General features: G+C 41.1%; 1 protein-coding gene across 1 annotated transcript in view; it reads left to right on the top strand.

The window, feature by feature from the left end:
- The window catches only part of cfap46 (cilia and flagella associated protein 46), a 92,822-nt gene extending 83,697 nt beyond the window's left edge, over positions 1-9,125 (top strand). The window contains exons 50-58 of the mRNA XM_031874690.1: positions 2,088-2,167; positions 2,562-2,622; positions 2,752-2,784; positions 3,194-3,296; positions 3,410-3,522; positions 6,887-6,968; positions 7,501-7,637; positions 7,810-7,869; positions 8,052-9,125. Of these exons, the coding sequence (XP_031730550.1) occupies positions 2,088-2,167; positions 2,562-2,622; positions 2,752-2,784; positions 3,194-3,296; positions 3,410-3,522; positions 6,887-6,968; positions 7,501-7,637; positions 7,810-7,869; positions 8,052-8,164 (782 nt within the window). The 3' untranslated portion in view covers positions 8,165-9,125. The remainder of the gene's footprint in view (positions 1-2,087; positions 2,168-2,561; positions 2,623-2,751; positions 2,785-3,193; positions 3,297-3,409; positions 3,523-6,886; positions 6,969-7,500; positions 7,638-7,809; positions 7,870-8,051) is intronic.
- The last annotated feature ends 7,950 nt before the right edge of the window (positions 9,126-17,075 follow it).

Genomic DNA, 17,075 nt, shown 5'->3' on the forward strand with positions numbered 1-17,075 from the left:
TGTGTGTGTGTGTGTGTGTGTGTGTGTGTGTGTGTGTGTGTGTGTGTCACTTGACAATTGCGTACACCACTGGCAGGAAAGTACATGTATTTCCTAATACATATCTCATGCCTGGATCAAACACATAGGTGACGATCAGACCAGAAATAAAGTGATCTCTTTCTGTACCATCATTACCATAATTGTGACATCTCTAGTTTACCATCGTGTCAAGAAGATAAAGTGCCTGAAACCACTTTTTAAAGGGCAATTTAATATTCTGTGTAGTGCTTTCATGATGTACACACAAGACAAATGAGCGCAAACAATAAAAAGACGGCCTTCAGGTGTGGCGTGTTTGCCTCTGTATGAACGTATGTCCTCACTGATTGAGAGTAATCGACTGATAGAACACACATTGTGATTCAAACTACACAGACTTTATTGTTGATCCTTTTCAAACCTTTACATACAGTGATTTAGTGAAATTAGGAAAACTAGTAGTTATAACATGAATAGTGGGAGCTGCTATAAATAGTGGTGGCTTGTCTAGCTGTAGTGGCAAGTAAAAAAACTCAAGTGGTACTGAACACGCTGATGCCATGCGATCAGTGACGCTGTCTGATCCAGCCTGACGGTAGACAGGAAATATGTGTGGGACAACACATCAGTTATTTCATATTAAAAACAAAGAGAATGTATTCAATATTATCAAAATAATTTCAAAAAAGTGAGAAAAAACCCCACTATATCTTGCGGACACATGAACTTAATAGCCTACTTTATGGATATGATTTTAAATGTCCTAATCTTAATGACGCACCTACTGTAAGTACAAACTGTGACCTTTGTCAAATGTACTCCAAGCATAACACTGCACAGTGGTTCAATGTGGCAGACTTAACAGCGTAGGGCTTCACGGGCGGTGAAACCACCGTAAACTGGCTTCAGGTTCAGACAGAAATGTCTGAATAGTTTGCCCTGAGCTTGGTGTTAAAGGTTGACACTAGTGAATATTTCCATATTAACTCCCTCGCTGGAAGGCTTCCCAAGGCTCTCTTTTCTTTTGAGAAAGGTCAGGGAAGGATTGAGATATGTAGGAATTACAAAGCTCTTTTAAAAAAAAATGTCCGCCGTTATTAGATTGCTGTAAATTGGATTTAGCTAGGTTGTCTTCCTTCCCTCTCTCTCTATTGGGACGCACCAATCTGAGAAATCTGTATTACCACATTTACATCTGGGTCTGTAACATCAACAAATGGACACGTCCTCTTTGTGTCTCTCACTTTGATCGGGGGTTTGTTCCCAGCTACCTCTCTCTATCAAAAAAGTTGCTCAGAACCCAGTTGTTACCGATACTTTGGAATCAGTTTAGGAGACACTTTAAAACTACACCCTCCGTCAGTTCTAGCTCCAGTCTTTCTCATCCCCCTATTCCTACCGTCCTGCTCGGATCTAGTTTACAGACCTGGTCAAACAAAGCTCTGGTGACTATTAATGAACTTTATGTTGAAGGTGGTTTTTTTTCCCTCATTTGCAGATTCATCAGCAAAATTTAACCTTTCAAATACTCGTTTATTCCGCTTCTTCCAGGTTCGTTACAAAAACAATTCTCCAATTCTCTAACTGCCCTCCGGGTGCTATGATTGACTCTTTTCTATCACTTAATACTAGGCTAAATGGGCTCACTTCAGTCATATATGATTACATTTTCAAGCTAAACCCAACTTGTTTGGACTCCCTAAGGGACATCCAGGACCAGGACCTCAAGATTACCACGTCAGATCAGCACCTCTATGAGTCTACTGCAGTGCAAGAGTTACCTACGCAAGACTAGCCAAGATATACCCTGACAGAACTGATATGTGCAACAGATGAATAATCAATGAATAATCAATGCTCAATCAATAGTCTGTGTTTTCATTTACCGAGCGTAATGGATATCGCTGCCGTGACGAAACTTTTACAACTGTTCTTCACTCACCATTAAATGTCACTGACTTTGCAGATGCTGACTTTCTTTCTTTTCTTTTTCCCCAGTCCCAAACGCTGTGTAATCTACCCCGCAGACAAGTGTATGTATTAATTCTGCTTCCTGTCTGTGGCAGTTGAAAGTGACAACAAGAAAGAGACCAAAGGTGGCAAGGGAAATAAGGGGAAGGCAGATCAAAGACAAGCCATCAAAGTGGTGAGTTCAGTAAATGAATCTGGGCCTGCCAGATACAGACGGCAATATTACTTTGACCTGCAGTCAGCACCGGCAATTATTTATTTCCTCTCGCCTCCCTTTAAGTGTGGTTTTTCAATCAATTACATAATGTGTTTTCGTAAAGATCCTATTTCTAGCTTCTGAGCGTTTATCCTCCGTCATGCACCACTTCGCTTGTTTAGAACCAACCCCTTCCTTTTTACTTACATTTCTGTTGCTCCGTCTCCTCTGTGTTAAACCACTCTCGCATTATTTCTCGCAACTGGTATTTGCAGATGTACATGAGCCAGAGCCTGCACGTATATATACTGTGTACACTTTGTTTGTAACCATCTCTGGTTCAAGCTGTAACAACTCTCATTTATTTTCCCAGATACCTGTGAATCGTGTGTTGCCTTCTAACACCTTCCCAGTGGACACGCGTCACGTGAAATGTATCTTTTTATTTATTTTTTTGTGAAGTATAACACCTATTTGTGTATTTTTAAATTAGCTGTTTTATTTGTGTTCTTGACACGTATTTATAGAAATGTTGGATTATTGTTCTTAACATACCCCCACAGATATTGTTGACCCTCATAATGAAGGCAACTTTGGTAAGAGAGATGACATTCCACATGTAAAGGATTAATAAACTAGAATATTGATGTGTATTAGTAAATCCAAGAGTGGAAATGGCAGAAAGATTGCTTGTTGCTGGTGATTAATTACAGTATAGTTCATGGATGCTGTGTTCTGGACTGAAGTACAGGAGTGCTGGGATGCTCTACTGTGATTAATGTTCTTTTCATACTGTATTGCAGCCGGGCATTGGCCCAGCTCGCTCTGCATGTCAGCGCATAGCCTCTCAAAGCATCCTTCTCCCTTTTACAATACCGTATTTTGCTTCATTTTATTCGACTTTTGTGGCCTCGTACGAGTCATATTCCAGCTCCCGGTTCAGTATCACCCCTTTAGCGGTGTAAGGATCCGTCATGTTTGTATGTTGTTGTCCATCTGGCACAGAAGGGACCAGTCTGAGCGTGAGGATGAAGGAGATTTTGGAAACCCACAGCCAGCATTGTACCCATGTGTGGGAGGGCTTCATGGGCAGCAGAGAAACGCCCAGGTCAGAACGCAATGCAGCACGTCTTTGCACTGAGCGTGCTCAGAACCAACTGTGTTTGTGACATTACAATGCACCTCTTCTGCACCGTTAACCCTTCCCCAATATGTATCAAGTGTGTCCGAGATGGAGCAGCTGCTGTGCAGATGCAGTGCCTTCATTTACCTGGGGATGGAGCGCTTCATGGCAAACGTCCCACCGGCCAAACTGGCAGCCTTCAATCTGTCTGGTACTGTACACCCAAACAGCATTTCTATACAAATGAATGTACATACGTTGTTTTAAAATGTTGAACATATCCAAATGTACGACAGCGTATTAGGACCATTGTATGTGTAAAAAAGACGAAATTATGAGAAAAAACTAAATTTCTGAGAAAAAAACACTTGGATATTCTCTGAGATTTAAGTGGTAAAAAAAAGAAAAAAATCGCAAGTTTACCAGAAGGAAACTAGAATATTCTCTGAGATCATAACGTAATAAAATTGCGAGAAAAAACTCTGACATTCTCTGAGGTTAAAGTCTCAAATTTCCGAGAAATGAAAAACGGAAAAGTCCTGTTTCTTAGTCACAGAACCATAATGCTTCACTAAGGTTGGCTCAACCTCATCACACCACAGATTGCCGTGTATTTTAACTGCAGTGGATGACATCGTCAAATTGTACTTTGCAATCGGCTTTAGCAATAAAGGAATACTCGTGATTTTTGCCCAGAACCACCGTATTACCAGGAGCATCCAGACTTTGAAGAGAGTAAAGTGGATTTATTCAGAAACTGTAAATTATTACTTTAATCTCAGAAAATTCAGAGCTATATTAAAAATTGCACATATTCAGCAGTTTACATTTTTGGATGAACCAAACTTAACACAGCCTATAAAAAAACACTTATTAAAAATACATTTACTTAGAAACCTCCACACTGCTAAATACAATATATAAATGCAACGACATCAGGGACATTGGTAAAAGAACCTGATACTATGTGTACATATGTATGCGCATCCAGGACTCTCTGAGCTGTACAAGGCAGCCCTCTGATGAGAACATAATCCGAAAATACAAACGAGGGAAAAGCTGTGGAGTAATCATTGGCTCCATTAGGAGCCGACGTTTAAGGAGCATGAATCCAGCATGACTCCCGCTCTTTGAGTAGTTTGTCTCTGTCAGCGCTCCTGCGTGGCACGATGGCCTGTTCGATGCCACAGAAACACAATGAAGAGATCTCATGGTGACAATCACTGAAATGCACATCTACGGGATAATCCCCATGCTTTCTGCGTGTTGTGCTTTAGTGCTCACCGCTCCTTCGTTTGAATTCTCTGGTTGTCAACATATGCAAGTCCACAGGCACGGCGGATATTGTACAGATCACGTGTATGGATGGTGCTGTTGATGGAAGATGGTTTGCCTGATGGAGGAGATGATTAATCTTTATGGTGCTGTTGCGCTGTGCGAAACCTCCGCAGCGGTAGTCGCCCTGGGAAGAGGGTGCAAGCGTGTCTGTATTCCTTGACTGGGATTCTTCTTGTAGTCAACGTTGGCTCGTCCCAAGTGATCCCTCATGTTTTTCTCTCTTTTCTTTACAAATAGAGGTGGATCTGCAAAAATAGGAGGAAGTTCAGGGTCAGACAATGTCTTCAGAAATGTGTATTATTGCAGTAGAGAAGACTAAATGTTGAGTGACACACGTCCTGCATGGAATGACACATCTCAATGGAATGAATTGGCTGACTGACTGTTCCGCTCCTTCACACCCATCTCATGACATAGACGTGCAAACTGTTATGGTTTGAGTAACAAAGATTTAAAAAAGATTTCCCTTGATGTTGCTGCGATAGTTACTATCTCACAACCCTCTCAAGCTAATATAAAAGATCACTGTAAAGGTCACTGTGTCGTATAAAACACAAAAGGGTGAGAATGATAGAGAGCCCGTCTATGTCATGAAATGTCTAGAGCGTCTGGTGCCCCGGCTACTTACTGAGTTCTATGTAACCACGCTGCTTTTTTGAGTTCTCCAAAGCTGTTTTAAAAGGTGTTTCAGGAAGAAAAGTAAGGCGTCAAAACACTGTAACGACTGAATGACTGACATTTGGAGCAGTTTGCCGATGATGTAAGCAGTAAATGGAGCAGTGGGCTTAATCTCTTCAAACCCATCAATCTTTTCATTCCCTGTGTGGTTCTATAGAGACGTAACCCTGCCCTGCAGCGAGAGATCAATGAGGTTTTACTATCGGATCCCTGGAACACTTTAACATTCCCACAGCTTCACTCATCTCAAAATATCTTTAGATTGGCTCTCTGCTCTTTATGTGGTATTTTAACATGGATATTTGCTGAATCGTTTCAACCTAATGTCACTGTTGCCTCAGTCAATTGATAGCTGGAGAAAAATAAAAGTGGAACCTTTATGATTTTCTTTTTTCATAGTCTCAAAAGAACCCCTGACCGTGGTGATTTATTTACAGTCAGCGGAACAGGAAGAGGAATGCGTCTCCCTCTCCTCGCGCACTAGAGGAGGGCCTCTTCCCTCCCTCAGCACTCGTTAGATAAAGAATAAGCTGCCCCGCATCACCTTCCAGTTCCTCACCCCTTCCAAGATATACTTCACAAAAACAACACCCCTTCATCTTAATGGCTCCCTCCGCCGGCATACAAAGACTGGGTGGACTTAATGTGATCGACAGAGTGTCAGCTTGGCCCTTACACATGGCCGCAAGCCAGACATATGGGCCTCCCGCCAGCCCGGCGCTGTAGTGCTGCTAACTATAGCGCGACTGACACCATGGTCTGAGTTCCAGCTGTTACCTCACAACAAACCGGGCCGCTCTTAATTAGCCATCAGGATAAGAAGAGCCGATGGCAGATTTGGGTGTCATGCCGTAAGCGCGGCACCATCTGCACTCGTACCACAAATCACTTTGTCTTGTTTAAGTAATGATATTATGCTTCTTAACATGGGGGGGGATGTTTCGGCCCCAGGCTGCTGAATAGCAACAGGCCGTCATTGTAGGAAGTCAGCCAGAATAGCTGCGAGGCGCTGCCTGTCCTCGCTGCAAAGAGAAGCTATGACACTGACGCACACCTGGTGTCCGACACAAGCACCCGTTTCTCTCACTCCTACAGGTCGAGTCCGAGTGCTTGTACAGTAGAAAGCCTCTACTTTGTGTTCTAATAGATGGACTGTGTCACTGATAGCCACAGCATTTTAAAGTGTCATGATAAGTTCAACCTGTTATTTACATCGTACACTAATAATTTAAATTTCAAGCATTTAAATAGTTATTATGAAACGATATAATGAACCATTAACACCCTGTGTGTGTCTTAGTCTTCTCGAGTAGAGAGCATCATTGGGGGTTGTTTCCGTATTTTGAGCTCAATGTGTGTCTCAACTGTTAATACTTAAATGATCCCCTTGTCGTTTTAACAATCGTTTTAGAATATAATCATTGTGTCAGCATACAACTCTTATGATTCTTAGAAATTCTCCTCCTTCTGTTCGTAAGAGGGTTCTGTTAGTCGTCTTCATTCTGTTGCCAGATAATAATAATAATGATGATGATGATGATGATGTTTTCTCTCCTCAGAGTGCCGCATGGCTCTGCTCTTCGACCTGACTCAGAACAGTGCCAGTGTTCTCCGCCAATCAAACCTCGACATGTCCAAGAGGTAACCGCTCTATCGAATGAAGCTCAAACTCAGTTTGTCAAAAATCATTTGCACTAACCTTTCTATTAAGTAATGAAATTGAGTTCCTGTATTGACAAGAACACAGTACAGCTGTTGTTTCAAGAGCGGCTTCAACCACAGCTGCTCTCCCCCGAGCACATCTGTCCTCTGTCTTCATCACCAGCCGCCGTGACTGTTCCTCACAAGGTGGCCTCACAAGCTTCTCGTTTGTCAGAAGCTTCGAGGAGACTCTGTCACACATTGAGAGAAAATGTATTTCTTTTTCCCATCGTGACGGGAATCAGTTAGCCAGGCAGAAGCAGAAGGGTTTACCACGAGGCAAAGTATCATGGGAACACAATAAAGAAGGAAACAAATAGAATTAAAGTAGTTTTAAATACATTTTTTTCATATGATGTATGAAAATACCCCAAATGAACACTGCAAGCGGCTACTTGATTACTATGAATGAATTGTTTTAACAGCAGTTGATCACTATAAGCTGTTAACACTGTGCTTCTCTTTTGTCCAGTGCAGCACAGCTGGACCTGGAGAAACCCCTGGAGACCGCTCTGCTGCTGAGTTTGTGTGGTGTCGGCTGTATTGTCCTCCACCAGTGGCACAGCAGCCTTCAGCAGAACACACGCACGATGCTCAATGTGCTAGACAGTAGGTTCTGGACAATACGATTGCCTTTTCTACATTTCCCACCACGTACTATCCACCTCATACATTGTAATTTAACTTCCTTAAATGTTTACGTTAACTTATTAGCAGTTACAGGTGTGTGTGTGTGTGTGTGTGTGTGTGTGTGTGTGTGTGTGACCACGTGTTCATGCAGATTTACTGAGGGTCAGGCAGACCTCTGGCCAGACCGTCCACGCCCTGAGGAGAGGGGAGGGTAAGGTCACATCATCACATGATACTGTTCATCCCACTCGCATCCTCATTTAGCCTCACATTGGCATTTCTGTTTACTGTAACTATGTCCAAGTGTTCCTCTGTATGTGAGGCTCTGGGCTCTTTGTGAATTCAGATAACCTTCAGATATAGTCATGGCTTCCTCTGACTTGCTCTCTGCAGATCAAGTGCTCCGCAGTGACTCGGAGGGAGACGATGCTCGCCGCAAAACCACTCTCGCACCAGCAGCCTTCAACTGCATTGTCTATGGCCTCCCGAACTTAATTGTCACCTAATACGCAGTATACCCTCACTGCTATTTCAAGATTATTACTGAATACATATCAGCCGGCTTTGCAAATATGAACTAAAGCTACTGTAACATGAGGGGGGGGGGGGGGTAGATATTTCATTAAAGGTGATCCATGAGTCTTCACCTCTACGTTTTCCATAGTCAATGTTTTTAATGTTGTTGTTACTGTACACAGCAGACGTAAGGTGCAACGTGCTCTCAGTGCTGTGGGAGAGGGTAGCTTACAGAGGTGGCCCCTCCCCCTGTATGTATCCTATTCATTACATTACTAACGTTGCTGCTGATATTGCCCTGACGAGTTGTACACTCGGGATCAGTCAATATATTGAGTGTTTAGAGAGCGCTGTCCACCTCGGTCACCATGATTACCGATGTGTCATTGATGTGGTTGAGCATCAGCGAACGGGAGGATTGAGCTGAGGTCAAAGCAAACGCTGTGACTGAACACAAATGGACGAAATCCTACAAAAAAAGAGGACTGAGCTCGAAAACAAAGGCTCACAGCCAGCTACGCTGTGAGTGCACTGACGTTCTCTTATTGCTTGTAATGTCTCGTTTATTGAAGCTTTCATTGTTAGTGCTGCTTTAGTCTCTCGTTGACAGTGTTCACAGTTCCGTCGTCTTGATTCGTCACATGAAACTCTCGGTTGAACAATTTTTCAACGTTGACCCCCACAAACACTCACTGTGCGTCACACTGCGTCAACATGAAAACCACCAGAAGTCTCTTTGGTGGACTTCAGTTCAGAGGAGCTGGATTCATCCTTTTCATGGAAATGAGGCTCAAATTAAACAGAACTGTGTTCCCTCATTTTCATTTAGAGGATGCCCTTGTCAGACATTGCAGCGCCCGCTTAATCCTTCTACGTATTGTTGTATTTCACTGAATGTTAATTTGGTACATTTCTAAATGTTAAATAAAAACATCCCATGAGGAAAAGAAAGGAGTTGTTTCTGTGAGAACTGTAACCTGAGGTTTAAAAAGAGTGGAAGTCATTATCAACTTCTTTGATGTTTTATTACTCGACAGGTTTGGGACTAAAACACAGGTCACTTTTTACTTGAATGCGTGTAAGAATGGAGAGATTTAGTTCTGATACAGGCCACAGTAGAATTAAAGGAACAGATCAGCATTATGGGAAATATACTTCTGTTTATATGCATCTAATGTAAAACTAGGGGCACTTAAAGGCGCAGCGTGTATAATCACTGTAATGGTTATCTATGACGGTTCAGGCCATCGCATTGATTAGGAAGCTTTGTAAGACAAGACGATAAAGGTGGTGCAGTGAAGCCAAATGTGGAGCTCAAGATTTAATAAAATATAAAAAATATATCTCCTCTTCCTCTGCTCTAACTAGACACTCCACTGTAATTTTTCCAGTTAGATTTCATACAGCTTTTTAAAATTCTTTTTAGTTTAAGTTATTCTCATTTCCGTACTCTCCATTCATCCCCACGTAATTTGCTACAATTTATAAGAGGTGTGAAAGATACAAACATCATTCTAACTTTCATTCCTTTATTATCATCTCAGGCCGACTCCACTCAAACACTTCATGTTGCTTTTAAGCCAGATGATGCCTGTATAGAACCCCAACACTGTAATGCACAGTACGCTACAGTGATGCATACATGTTCATTTATATATCCATATATTACTGAGAAAAAGAAAATTGAATTGACGTTTATTCAAATCAAATAGTGAACAAGTAGTAGTAGTTTTACTGCAGCATAGTTTTTGCTCTCACTTGAGTAGATTTTTTTTTGAGAAAACTCATTCCTTGTACTCCGTTGTAATATTCTGTTTCTACTGACAAAGTAAGTAAAACGAATGATACCAGTTTGTCTCATAGGGCGCGGTGGGCGTCCATCTTTATTCTTAACGTATCTTACACTCACTGGCGCACATCGATGACATCATCACAACGTGACGGTTACATGAACCGGAAGTATCCAAGATACTACATCCGCTACATGTGGATGCATTCATCGCGTCACTTTTATTTATTTATACTTGTACTTTTTTCATTCAGGTTGTTTTAAGAGACGGCCAGCTCGCAGCGTGGTGGTTATTCGACCGGTACGGCTGGTGTTTTTAGACTCGTGCTTCTTACGTTAAACGCTATGGCTGTCAAGGAGCAGCAGCCATTACTGACACATTATTGGCGGACTGCGCCAGCAAGCTGCGGTAGTGAACGCTGGTCTGAAGTCGGTACATCCAAAAACCGTTAGTTTAACTGTTGTGTTAAACTAATAACACATTAAATAACATACACACAGTGTATCATGCTTTAAAACTACTACTACTCCTGTACTTCTGTCGAAAATGGAAATATTGGCGGAAGCCTGATGAAGACAGACAGGAGAGTGCAGATCTGATCATGCACATGAAATGTGTTTCATGTAGACATGACTGATGTAACGTTCAACTACAGATGTTCTTCCTCAAAGTGAAGACGTGCACACACCTGTACTCAATGTGCAATCAATGACGAGACGTCACAGAACGATCTCCTAATCAGCCGAAGTGAGTCATCTGATATACGAGACATTCTCAGACAGATGAGAGACATTCTTTGTCCTGCTCTAATCCGATCGCCCTCGTGTGATTGGACGAACCCGCGTGTGCTCTGTCGCAGTCCGTGATGGAAACTCGGACTGGTGTCTGGAGATGATGACTTGTCATTTGAATCATTTGGTCATGGTCGATCAGCTGAAAACCGGCCGCTCTCGATCGTCAGTCGATCGATTGGTGCATCTCTACTCGGCTATCGAATAGTGTTTTTGCTTGAAATGTCCATCCCTACCAACAACATTGCATACAAGCTTGTATTTAAAATTTCAATTAAATGACAGATCATTTATCAGTGCAAGCGTCCACTTTTTTTATGCATGCAACATGGTTCAACTTGAAATGAATGCGAATCAAACTCAAGTTCCGATGACTTTATTTATTGTGTGTTTCATTGCATGGACGGTTGCAGGTCGGCCGGTGTTTTCACAGTCAATGGAACTGTGGAAGAGTCTTTAGGTGTGTCCAAATCCTGCATATCTTTGTCATGTCATTGATAACCATTATGTAATTTGACACTCTCCAGTGTTAATGCTAACTGTATACGTATAAATCTATAAGAGGTAGGGTATTTTTTTATCTCCTTGCTAGCTGCGTTATGTTTAATTTTGTTGCATGTTGAAAGTGTAGAAAATATTTCAAATTCAGTGGCCTCTTTAGCTTTGTTATGAACATCTTTAAAATTCACAAAATGATAGTATATGGTCTATTCAGGCATCATTCAGTGTGACTTACACTTTATCTGTGTCTCTGATATCCAGAACCTTTTAAGGAGCTCATTGGTCTTTGTTGGATTTGCACTGATAACATATCTTTCATTTCATCAAATTTGCATTTATTTTGTTGTTGATAAATATGAATACAGTTAAGCTTGTATGAAAGTGTGTTTTTACGAAACTCAAAATTAGATATTTCTGTGACATCTGTGGGATCTGGCATCTGCCTACAATTACAGGAATAATAGTCAAACGTGACAAATTGGATTACATTAAAAATAACAGAAATAGAAGCACACACGACTATCTTCCTGGCAGATACAATAGTGGAGCAATTCAATCAATCAGCCATCAGTCTTTATATTATCAGTCAAAATGTTGTCCCTTGTGTGGGTGAAGATATTATTGGATGTGAATTTGTTCTGATTATTTAGTCTTTGGCATTGGCACACACAGATGGTACAGCATGGGTGTCTCCATTTATGTCTACCAAAATGCCATGTTGGGTTGGGTTGAGTTGGGTTGAAACGGTATATTACCATATAGTCTTTATGTTTATTGTTAATAATCAGCGTAATTAGACATTTCTATTTAAAAGCTTGTTATTTTCATTTAGTAGTTAATTGAACATGCTACAGTGCTGCTGACATGTAAACTAAATTGGAAATTATATGCTATTTATTTTCATCAGGTTTATAGATCTGTTTGTTAATATAATTCTGTTCTCACTCCGTTAAGGGTCATTGTAACTGATTATCGGTTAATTAATTATTCTGGATAATGTTACACATTATCCAGAATAATTCCAGTAATCACAATGCTCTAATAAAATGGGTTACAGACCAAACGTGGGGGGGGGGGGGTTAGTTAGCCACTCTAGAAACTCAATTTATCCACAAAGCCTTATATCACATATTATTATCAGTAAATTAATATTCCATTACCAGCATATTTGCACCTCTTATTAAAATAAGACAGTAACGCTTTACAATCTGTACACATGCGACATACAGTATGAATATAATAGAGTTACAACACTTTCAAAGCATATGACATACATGATTCATATAATGAGAGTAGTAAGCAGAATAATGATGGAAAAAATACTAATACTAATACTAACAGCAACAGTGGATATGATAATGATAGTAAAAGCAGTTCTATACAGAGAACCGTACCCTTTTGATCAAACTGCTGATTATTGAACAGCACTTCAGTAATGCAGCCGTCTCAGCTCATGTCTGCATTGCTGATGTCAGGACAGCTTGTTCTTCAGCTGATGACATTCAGAGTAGTTTGCTGCATATACCGCGTTTCTTGTTTTTCCCTTTTTCTGATAAATAACCGCCGCTAACTGTCTGTCTCAGCAGCTTGTTTGTCTTCTCACCCAGGGACAACTTGGCTTTTCTCCCCTCTGGGCGGCCAACAGATGTCTCTCAGTGGCTCCCAAAGTTCAACTTGCTCTCATTTAGCTCTCGACTTAAAGAGAGTGTCCCTGTTCAAACATTGTATAGATAGTTACAGTATACAGCAGAAGCTGTATTCAACTTTTAAAAGATATTTCACATTCATTGGTATGTATGCAATTTAGTTTCAGCTTTTATGATCAAAGTAGAATGTTAACCAAATCAATTAAAGCCCTACTTCCACCAATCAATAAATGAATCAAACACATGCTTTTATTTTTATGAATAATATATTAATGAATGATTAAAACAGTGGCATGATGAGCACACTACTACTACTACTACTACTACTATTTAAAGCAATTTTCAACACATTCTTACTGATTTTTTTTAATGCCCTTAAGTTTGGTGTTTGTTTCCACCCAAAGAGAAGGAGCCCTACAGGCAGAGGATGTTCTCCCACAGCCTGCTGTCTGACCTTTGTATGCACTGTATGTAGTGCGTATGTGGGTCAGAGAGAGCTCTTCACTGTGCGGCAGACTTATCGCGCACTGGACGCAGCAGAGACAGAAATAAAGATGTTTACAGCCTGGTACAAAAAATGGTTTTGGTCTCTATAGCAAATGTTCCACTGTATGGGGGATGAATTAATATATAACTCAGCTGTTGGAATTATATTAAAGCTTAAAGTTTGCCATAATTATGGGCGTGACCACTTTGAGTGACAGGCGGGTGCCGTCTCAAGTTGCTGCCGCTAGCTGTCTTCCCTACTGTGTCACCCTGGCTCGCCTCAGCTCCACTGATGAGACAAGATGAGAGGTCATTTCAAATATTATATTGGACAAAGTCTGCATCTAATGCTGACTTACGGAAATGGTTCATAAAGAACTCAAAATGTCTGCAAAAAACCCTCAAACACTCAACGATTTGACAGCGAGACAGCCCTAAATACACAGCCTTTTGATTTTGAAAGTGCACTCATTTGGAAGCACGTACAGTCTTTATGCGTATATAAACTAGATGATAATTGCGATTCTTACGTGAATTCTTTTTTTTACCCCCCACACGTCTAAGGCACTAAACAATGCTGGGTGAGGTGTCATTGAGTGTAAAGCCTTCTTGAACCAGTCTTGAAGGATCGACCTCACAATAGTCCACCTGAGTACAGGACTTGAAATGGGACTTGAGACGCTGCTGAGGATTCTGAAGATGAAACAAAGGCTTAAACAAGCAGCAGTATAGGCAGCAGGAATACTGAGACACATTAATGCCCCGACAAATGGAAAGTGATGTTGGGACTGACCGCTTCCTCAGGTAATCTTAATCAGTAAATGCCGTCGTATTCTCCATAGGTGCACCTCATTTCTCTTTCATCATCCCCCCCCTATCCTCTGTCCTGGCATGATCGGTAAATCAATCATGTTTGCCATCCGTACCTCTGAGTTCTCTTAACACTGCACAGAAGAGTGGAGAGAGAGGAAGCGAGGGCACACAAGATGCACCCTATGGGGAAGTCGATTATCAGACAAACATTTCTGTTCATTTGAAATCCATTAGTGACTGAGTACTGCTAGTGATATAGTGGGATGCATTGGCATGGCATCGCCACAGACACTGAGATGAGCTTCACATAAAGACAGGGAAAACATCTTGCCTGGCTCTGTAAATAGAAATACCTACGCCTACCAGCACCTCTAAAGCTCACTAATTAACACTTAACATTTTATCTTACATGTTTAATCAGTTCAAAAGGAATAGTCTGGCATGTAAACCCATAACTTGTGGGGATTAACTAAACAGGGTTTAACATGAGCTTTGGAGGTGCTGGTAGGCGTTCCCAGTTTCCAGTCTTTGCTTTTAGCTAAATGCTGACGCCAGGCAGGTATAATGTTTGTCATGTACAGCTTCTGAGTTTAGCGTCTGAGCATGCTGAAATGTACCAATTGGCAGTAAACAGAATGCAGAGCTGAAGCTGGTGGAAAGGTCATTTCTTTTTTTAGTATTAAGCGCACAGACCTGATATAACAAGTGAATTAGTCACCATAACTTCACCCATTGTTTTGTCGACCACGGTTTTGAAGCCTTGAGTTTGGCCTTTTGGCTGTCGCCATCTTGGTTTTTGACACCAGAAGTGACACGAGAGGGAGATATCACTGAATACGACATTTTTAGCCGACCAAAAAGGTTGCAAGATCAAGTCACTTCCCGCAATGGCTTCACTTTTCAGACCCGGTGATCCCGCCTGATTAAATGAAAAATGTTGATTTTGACATGCTTATGGCACTTAAAAGCAGTTAGTACCACCGATGTCCATAGGATACATCCTCTGGGGACCATGAACGTCCCTACCAAAGTGTTGAACTGACCGGCAGAATGACATTGCCATCCTTTAAGCCAAACTGCTCATGTCGTGACCACAAATATTATCTATTACCTCATATTAACTCTGTCAAAGTTTTTCGACAACTAAGTGAGAGAAAGACGATGGCTGTAACTACGATCCACCCAGTATGATGGCCAGTTTCTTGCCCCACTATCAACGTGAGGGAAGCAAGGTGACAAAGGGAAATGAGATGCACCACTTGTTTATGTAACCTCGGGCTGCATAATGTGAGGGGTGCTGCATGTCTGGCGGTGATAAATGCAGAGTAAAGACGCTATATTATCTGATAAGCTGCAACATACTAATACTAATATGCATGTCCTCTCACTGCCTCTAACAGCGAATGCCTGCAACCCTTTCGTTCGTCTGGCATTATCAGCGGTTATCAGCCTCATATATACGGGTTAGAAGCTACACCTAGTTCAAATCAGAAGGCCGTTATCTTCTATTCAAATGTTAGAAGACGGCGGCGACCTCTAGCAGCCGTAGTAATTACGATGGGATTAAAGGAGGGAGTCAGGTTACAAAGTATAAAGAGCAACAAAGCCCCTGCAAGCAGGAGTTTGGGGTGGTTGGACGAGTCAATCACAGGACTTAGTATTGGAAGAGTGCTGTTTATGTTCCATCTAAAACCAAAAGTCAATGTTGACTTATTTTACCGTACTTTTGTTGCGTAACTTACGTACTTTTACATAAGTTACATAACAAGCTTACTAAGTCCTTTTGTTACCTAAACCTAAAGTTGTTTTCCTTGAATTCACGTCATTAATTTCACTTCCACATTGTAGTAGGTGAAGATTGGCGGGTGTGAAACATTAGAACGGTACTGAGTGATAACCTCCGATAACGGCCATTCAATCAGCTGTTAACATTGGAAATGCGTGATTCCTTGCAGGGTGAATGTTGCCTTACTAATTCCGGTGTGATTGTAACTCGTAAGAGATGAGTATTCTTTCCAGCGGTAGACTTCCCCCACCATCACTCAAATTCTCAACGCATGCCACTCATGTAAGGCATGTGGGTGATGGAGGCTGCATCTATGGCTACCTGTGGCAAGCAGTGTTACACACAACCATTCTGACAAGCAAGGTTGATTGATAACCTCCGTGAAGTATTCATGAAACCTCTGCTTCTTTATTCAAGGCCTGAGCGGTCTGCTTGTTAACCACGGCTGTCCAGACGAAGCTCTGATTTATGGCAATGCTTTATTTGACAGCCACCTTCCCTTGGCAAAGTTTGGGGATTTGTTTTATTGCATACTAGAAACATCCTAAATGTTGTGTTTGGCTTTCAATGCCCACAAAATAGTTATCATTATATATAAATGTAATTTTGAAATATCAATATGTCTTGTTTTAAATGAAATCCACAAATATGTGTAGTTAAAAGGACTATGGATGATGTTTCATTTATATGCAAACTGATGAACCTGCATTTACAAACTGCTTGTCTTGTGTGAACACTGCTGCATTTGTGTGTGTGGGATTTTTGGGACTCCCCTGAAAGAGCTTTATTCACAAACTCGTTTTCTTTCAACAGGGAATTAGGTCGGTCTGGAATTGCTTATAATGAAACTAAGATACACATAAATTGACTTATTTAAAAAATCCCCAGTAGCTTACTGCTTCCTTTTTCTTATGTGTATTCTTTCACATAATCATAACCCATAACCCAACATTTAAAAAAAACAAAACATATTATTTATTGGTTATTATTATTTGCATCTTCGCTTTGAACCAGGAGAGGGAAAACATCCACTAATACAGGCTTTTTTTATTTTCTTGTATTTCCCCAGTTTTAAAGCATGGCAAGAT

Source organism: Anarrhichthys ocellatus, unplaced genomic scaffold (assembly GCF_004355925.1).
Source record: "Anarrhichthys ocellatus isolate YVR2014 unplaced genomic scaffold, GSC_Weel_1.0 scaffold3, whole genome shotgun sequence".
NCBI classification, from domain to species: Eukaryota; Metazoa; Chordata; class Actinopteri; order Perciformes; family Anarhichadidae; genus Anarrhichthys; species Anarrhichthys ocellatus.